At 45.0% G+C, this 7,561-nt stretch overlaps 1 protein-coding gene across 2 annotated transcripts; it reads left to right on the top strand.

Moving 5' to 3' along the window:
• Positions 1 to 2,014: 2,014 nt before the first annotated feature.
• Positions 2,015 to 6,880, top strand: LOC133249595 (endogenous retrovirus group PABLB member 1 Env polyprotein-like). Of its 2 annotated transcripts, none has more exons than XM_061420295.1 (2): positions 2,015 to 2,041; positions 4,584 to 6,880. In XM_061420295.1, the coding sequence occupies exons 1-2, from the start codon at positions 2,024 to 2,026 to the stop codon at positions 6,015 to 6,017; spliced, it is 1,452 nt and encodes a 483-aa protein (XP_061276279.1). In that variant the 5' UTR covers positions 2,015 to 2,023; the 3' UTR covers positions 6,018 to 6,880. The 2 variants fall into 2 exon arrangements, with proteins under 2 accessions (XP_061276279.1, XP_061276289.1); XM_061420305.1 differs by lacking the exon at positions 2,015 to 2,041 and adding an exon at positions 2,066 to 2,960.
• The last annotated feature ends 681 nt before the right edge of the window (positions 6,881 to 7,561 follow it).

The raw sequence follows: 7,561 nt of genomic DNA on the forward strand, positions 1-7,561 counted from the left end.
TCTCTATCTCCTTTATACTTTAATAAAACTTTATTACACAAAAGCTCTGAGCGATCAAGCCTCGTCTCTGGCCCCGGATTGAATTCTTCTCCTCCGGGGGCCAAGAATCCCGGTGTATTCGCGTGATTCAACAACAACCTTTCATCTTGGGGGCTCGTCCGGGATCCTTCAGGACAAGGTAAGGATGCTTGGAGCTTTAGTTCTTTGTTCTCTTAGCGAACACGTTTTCTGCTATGCTTTACTAACTCTACCGTGTGCTTGTGTGAATGAATGGCATGCCCTGCGTGAAACAAGTAAGGAGCCCTGCTCTGCGGTTCCACGGTGATCTCATACGGCTTACGGCAGAAACCTGTCGGGGCGTTATACCGACCTGCCAATGCCAAGAGGCACCCAATGTCTCCTTCGGGAACCGACCAGAAATGGGCAAAGCGTGTGGACCGAACTCTCCTTTCTCGGTCAAACTTTTCGGTCTCTTTGACCATTTCATAACTCCTTGGGAATTAGAAGTACTAACCTAATCTATCGGATCATAGACTTTCAAGGGACTTGTGATCTATACTGTTACTGTGTACTGTGGCCTAGGTCCCAAACTTGGATTGGTAGTCAAGAAAGTGTCTAGCCTCGCTAGGAATCGAAAGTTCGGAAGCTAGATGGAGCTCTAGCTCCCAGAACATCTCTGAGGTTAAAGGTTACTCAGATTGGGACTGCGATGGGTTTTTTTTTTCTTTGGTAATGCCGGCTCTTAGTGGATCAGAGGAGGCTGTTATACTGGTGTGGTGATGCTTGGAAAAAACATCTCAGTTTAATGTTCGCGTCGGTCTTATTGTGGTCAGGAAATACTCAGGGTCGTGCACAGGCACTCAGGTGACGAATGTTTCCTACAGCGGTCTTAGCTTGGGAGGCATTCCGGGAGGTTACTCTGATTCACCCCGGGTGACATCAGAGGCAAGCAAGGTTAAGGGTGAAGAGCTGGACGTCAAGTAGGGATGCTATCAAGTCTACCCCTGGTACATCCCCACCCCATCTCGGTGGTAGAACCGGGAGGGACGAGTACGGCCCCTGCGTCGGTAAGGGACAGACTAAGTCCGACCAGGAAAGAAAAGCTTTTGGTGTAACGTCTGTCTACACCCCCATCTAGAGCAGGGAGGGACGCCTCCGGTAGAAAAAATGGCGCTGGTCGCTTTTTTTTCTCTCTTACAGATGGGAGCTAACAATTCCAGCCTCACTCCTTTGAACTGTATCCTGAAAAACTGGGATAGATTTGATCCCCAGGGCTTAAAGAAGACACACCTGGTCTTCCTATGTGATACTGCATGGCCACGGTATCCATTGGAGGACGGCGAACGGTGGCCAGTTAGAGGGTCTCTTAAGTATAATACTGTTCTACAATTAGACCGGTTCTGTAAGGAACAAGGGAAATGGGTAGAAGTAGCATATGTGTTGCCCTTTTTCTCTCTGCAAAATATGCCAGACTTATGTCCTAAGGGTATAGATTTGGGTGTGAAACCTTCAGCTCCTCCCTATCCTCTTCCTTTGCCCCCGTACCTGGGACTCCAAACTGGGATTCAAATTGCCCACATGGAGGTCCAAACAACTCCTGTCTCAGTACGACCTCAGACTACTCTGGTTTCAGTAGAAACTCAGACCATCGAAGTAAGCGATGAGATGGAGGACAGGAGACAAAGAGAAGAGGAAAAACAGGTTTCTCCAATCTATCCCTGGGATCATATGCGCAGAGCAGCCAGAGAGACTGAGGAACAGCCACACAAGCTGTTGCCTCTTTATGAAACACCCACCGGGAGAAATAATCAGTCCATGAGAGTTAATAAGCCTTTTTCTTATCAAGAAATACAAAGAATCAAAGAAGATCTGGGAGACTATTTAGAGGACCCAGAAAAATATATCAGAGCTTTTAAAGGTGTTACTTTGCTTTATGATCTCACTTGGAAGGATGTGATGTATATCTTGGGACAAACGCTGACTCCTGAGTCAAAGACTCGAGTTTTGAGAAAAGCGGTTGCTTATGGAGATGAGTGGCTTGGTAATGAATCAGTAGGGAAGAGGGAGAACGAGATAGCGGCCCTCCCCACTGGGAATCAGGCGGTCCCAACTATAGAACCAGACTAGGACTACAACACAGCTAAAGGAAGATGGGATCAGAGTCATTTTGTTAGATGTATTCTTGAAGGACTTAGGCAGGCGCGTTCTAAGCCTTTAAACTATGGCAAATTGGCAGATATAGAACAGGAAGAGAAAGAAGCTCCTGGTAAATTCCTAGATAGACTGAGAGAAGGCCTTCGCAGATTCACTGAGATTGATCCCGAAAGTGAAGAGGGAAAAGTGATCTTAAAGGATAGATTTCTCACTCAGTCGGCTCCAGATATCCGCCGTAAGCTATTAAAACAGGCGTATGGACCAAATCAGTCTTTAGATACTCTGTTACAACTGGCTCAGACAGTCTATTATGGTAGGGAATATGAGGAAAAGAAAGAAAGGCAAAAAAAGACAAAGGAAAAGGCGGAAGCCTTCGCCATGGCTATGAAAAACGTTCTTAAACAGCCTGAGAAAAATGCCCAGAGGGGCCCAGGTGAAAAGAGATGGGCTTGCTACTGCTGTGAGAAGGAGGGGCACCTCAAGCGGGATTGCCCTCAGGCATCTAAGCCGCCCCCGGCTCCATGTCCGGTCTGCAAAGGACCACACTGGAAGAGAGACTGTCCCCAGAGGCGTAGGTCTCCGGGGTCGGACTCTCAAGACAATCAGGACTGAAGGTGCCCGGGGGTCCCCACACAAGCTCCCGTCCTAATTACACCTGAGGAACCCCGGGTATTAATAGTTGTGGGGGGCCAATCCGTCGATTTCCTTTTAGATACTGGGGCAACTTATTCTGTGCTTACTGAAGCCCCTGGCCCACTTTCTTCCCAATCCGCTTCCGTAATGGGACTGTCTGGACGAGCCAAAAGGTATTATTTCAGTTATTCTTTATCTTGCAACTGGGATTCTGTGCTGTTTTCACACGAGTTTCTGATTGTGCCAGAATCTCCCTCACCCCTTTTGGGAAGAGATATACTGAGCAAGGTCCATGCCTCTGTTTTCATGAATATGGAGCCCTCCCTTTCTCTCCCTTTAGTTGAACAAAATGTAAATCCTAGAGTATGGGCTGACGGAAAATCTGTGGGTCGAGCACAAAATGCTATTCCTGTAGTTGTTAAGCTCAGAGACCCACACGTATTTCCACATAAGAAGCAGTATCCACTGAAACCTGAAGTTAAAGAAGGGTTAAAACCCATCATCGAAAATTTAAAGGAACAGGGACTATTAATTCCCTGTAACAGTCCTTGCAACACTCCTATTTTGGGTATAAAGAAATCAAATGGTAAATGGAGACTAGTTCAAGATTTACGAATAATAAATGAGGCTGTAGTTCCTTTACACCCCGTGGTGCCTAATCCTTATACTCTATTGTCTGAAATTCCTGAACGGGCCAAATATTTGTCAGTAATTGATTTAAAGGATGCCTTCTATTCAGTGCCTTTGGCGGAAGAAAGTCAATTCCTATTTGCCTTTGAAGACCCTACGCAGCCAGCTTCTCAGTTAACCTGGACAGTTTTGCCCCAGGGATTTCGTGACAGTCCTCACTTATTCGGACAAAGTTTGTCACGGGATTTACAAAACTTTAATAGCTCTGAAGCAGTGGTGTTACAATATGTAGATGATATTTTGCTCTGTGCTGAGACAGAGGAAGCTTGTTCGCGAGCCTCAGAAGATTTCTTAAACTTTCTGGCAGGCTGTGGTTACAAGGCATCAAGAGAAAAGGCTCAGCTTTGTCAACAATCAGTTAGATATCTGGGCCTAATCATATCAGAAGGGACTAGGGCCATAGGCCCCGAGAGAATTAAACCTATACTAAATCACCCCCTACCTATGACTTTAAGACAATTGAGAGGATTTTTGGGAATCACAGGTTACTGTCGCATTTGGATTCCGGGTTATGGAGAACTTGCCCGGCCTTTATATAAACTTATAGCTGAAACTCAGCAGGCCCAAACTGACAAACTGGTTTGGTCTCCAGAAACTCAAAAGGCATCTGCGCAAATTAACTCAAGAGACGCAGGACAAATGGATTAAAGTCCTACCCATAGCTTTAATGAGGGCTCGAACTACTCCCAAAAAAGAGGGACTGTCCCCCTTTGAATGTATTTATGGAAGGCCTTTCTTACGCACAGACATTGTTATAGACCCTGAAGCCTTGGAATTAACTAATTATGTAACTCAGCTCTCAGCTTTTCAACAGACATTAACAGAACTCCGGGAGAAGACTCCTGACTCAGCCTCCGAGTCAAGCAGGCCTCTATTTGAGCCAGGAACCGAGGTCCTCATAAAAACAGTGGGATCTGGGGGGCCATCCCTCGAGCCTCTCTGGGAAGGTCCTTACCAGGTTATTCTTTCCTCTCCCACAGCTGTCAAAGTGCCAGGAATTGATTCGTGGGTACATCATACTCGAGTTAAGAGGTGGCACCCTGACCAAAATTAAGTGACTTCATTTTATGTCTTTACTTTCTATGCTCTGACTTTGTACCTTTTAGATGGGCCTGATAACCTATGTGAGCTTACTTCTGCTGACTCCAAATATCCTGAGTCTGCCGTTGGATCCTCAAGACAATGTCTTCCTGTCCTGGGCTCACTCCTATGCTGCATTCCACAATCGGTCTAACTGCTGGGTCTGCGGAGCGCTCCCCTCTTCGTCAGTGGAAGGCTTCCCGTGGTGGACATCCCCACTTCAAGGAAAAGACTTTCTCCAAGTCTGTGAATACCTTCGACAACAATCACATGCGATGCCTCTTCGTCATCTGATGACATCTACCAACCCTAAAATGGACTGGTGCAACACTTTGTACTCTAACTATGGACATAATGTGACTTTTAATTTTGATTATACATTGTCTCGGTTCAATGACTATTTTGCTACATATAAGGTAAATAGGTCTAGATCTAATGGCTTTTTACCTGACGTTTATCAAATATGGGATGAGGTTACATGGCTAACTCCTGAAAAAAGACGTTTAATATCTACTGCCTCTATATGCTGGGAACAAACAGAGCCGTCCCCAAAAGTTAGCCAACAACTTAATTACAATGATTGGAAACAAATGGGATATTTGTCTCGGGAAACATGCAATGTAATCATTCCCGTGTTTTCCAATCCCAGTTCAGGTTCTCCCTTTGTCTGGCCAGGCACGAATTGGGACTGGATATCTCAGTCGCGCTGGCTTGCTCCAAACGGAACTTATTGGATATGTGGCTCTTACCTATGGGCATGGCTTCCCCCTGGTTGGATAGGGAGATGCACCCTGGGTCTAGCCTTTACTCATGGCTTTATATTTTCAGAGCTTCCAGAAAAGCCTGCTAATTTACCCCACCTTAGAACTCGGTGGGCAAGGTCTGTATTTTATTGGTATGATTATTTGGCTGCAGCGTTTGTTCCCTCTTTGGGAACTACAGATGTTATGTTACGAGTGGATGCTTTGACTAATTTTACTCAACAGGCATTACAAGATTCTCAAAAGGCTATTTCAGCTCTTAATGCTGAACAAGCACAAATTAGAAAGGTGGTTTTACAAAACAGATTGGCTCTAGACATTCTGACAGCTGCACAAGGAGGAACTTGTGCCATTATTCATACCCAATGCTGTACATATATACCTGATATGAGCACGAATGTTACTCATTTTACTAACCACATGAACAAGATGATTAGGGCCATGGACACTCCTGAAGCCTCAATTGCTTCACTTTGGAAAACGTTAACTAATTCCCCATGGTGGACAACTATCTTAATTACGATAATTCTGGTTGTTTTGTTCTTGCTGTTTGCTCCCTGCATCTGTAATTGTATAACTGGATTTGTTTCTAGCCGCATGAAAGCTTTTAAGTTACAAATGGTTGCTCAAACTCCTGCTACTACTGTAGCTACCTCCAGCTACTATTTGGGGCCCCTGGATCAGATATCCTCAATATGAGGATTAGGAGAATATGTTGCCTCACCAATTTAGGGACAACGCCCCTTGTCAGCTCGGAAGTAGTTATGGAATGAAAACGACGCCCCTTTTCCCTAGGCAACATAATTCTCCTAAAAGAAAAGGGGGGAATGAGAGGGTAACAGGCAGGAAGGCCAGGGGTCTCCAAATAGAGGAAATAGCCTGCAAGTGTCAGACATTTTTATCTCTCTTAAGCGGCAGGAGGAAACAAACTAGCAATATTTTTTCCTTCTCTATACAAATTTAAAGGGAGGTTTCTCTTAAAATATTGTGTTGCCATAATGACACCCGGTTTCGCCTGAAGTTAGCTATTCTCGAGTCTAGAGATAACCAATGCCTTTTTCTTATGGAAATGTTTGTCTTAAGCTATGCTAATGTACTATGCCTTTACCCCAAAACTCTGTCTCCAAGTCGGTTCCGCCTCTTGGCCCAGAACCTACTTGACAAACCAGTATGGATATTGTTCCCCTAATCTATGTAAATGAAACTATTTGTATGGTGGTCTGCCCTTCTTCAAGATTCAAGTTAATCATTTTATGGCCCAGGATAAACCATTTATCCCAAAATGCATCTTATGGGTGAGGGGCCTGGTGCCATTCTGAATTTTAAGACATTCCTTTCTTTCATTAACAGACTGCTAGTGACTATATAACATCCAGCTAAACACTAGCAGGGGGGTACTCTTTCTGCCCCCTTCTGATGCCTATGTCAGAAGCTTTCTCTATCTCCTTTATACTTTAATAAAACTTTATTACACAAAAGCTCTGAGCGATCAAGCCTCGTCTCTGGCCCCGGATTGAATTCTTCTCCTCCGGGGGCCAAGAATCCCGGTGTATTCGCGTGATTCAACAACAACCTTTCATAGTTAAGGCTATGGTTTTTCCAGTGGTCATGTATGGATGTGAGAGTTGGACTGAGAAGAAAGCTGAGAGCCAAAGAATTGATGCTTTTGAACTATAGTGTTGGAGAAGACTCTTGAGAGTCCCTTGGACTGCAAGGAGATCCAACCAGTCCATTCTAAAGGAGATCAGTCCTGGGTGTTCATTGGAAGGACTCATGCCAAAGCTGAAACTCCAGTACTTTGGCCACCTCATGCAAAGAGTTGACTCATTGGAAAAGACCCTGATACTGGGAGGGATTGGGGGCAGGAGGAGAAGGGGACAACAGAGGATGAGATAGCTGGATGGCATCACCGACTCAATGGACATGAGTTTGAGTGAACTCCAGGAGTTGGTGATGGACAGGGAGGCCTGGCGTGCTGCGATTCATGGGGCCACAAAGAGTCAGACACAACTGAGTGACTGAACTGGACTGAACTGAACAGTTAGTGATAGAATCAAGATTTGAATCCAGATCCTCTGACTCAGAAGTCTGTGCTCTGCCCACTTTATTGTGCCTTGCCTAAATGCCATTTTCCTCTCAACAATGTTCCATTTCCTCATCCTCTTCATGTATTTATGTTCCTAGTTACCACACTTCCTTCTCTAGTAACAAAGCTTTCACAAAGAAAAGCAAATGATTGACAA

The sequence above is a fragment of the Bos javanicus genome, chromosome 1 (assembly GCF_032452875.1).
Source record: "Bos javanicus breed banteng chromosome 1, ARS-OSU_banteng_1.0, whole genome shotgun sequence".
In the NCBI taxonomy this organism is placed as follows: Eukaryota; Metazoa; Chordata; class Mammalia; order Artiodactyla; family Bovidae; genus Bos; species Bos javanicus.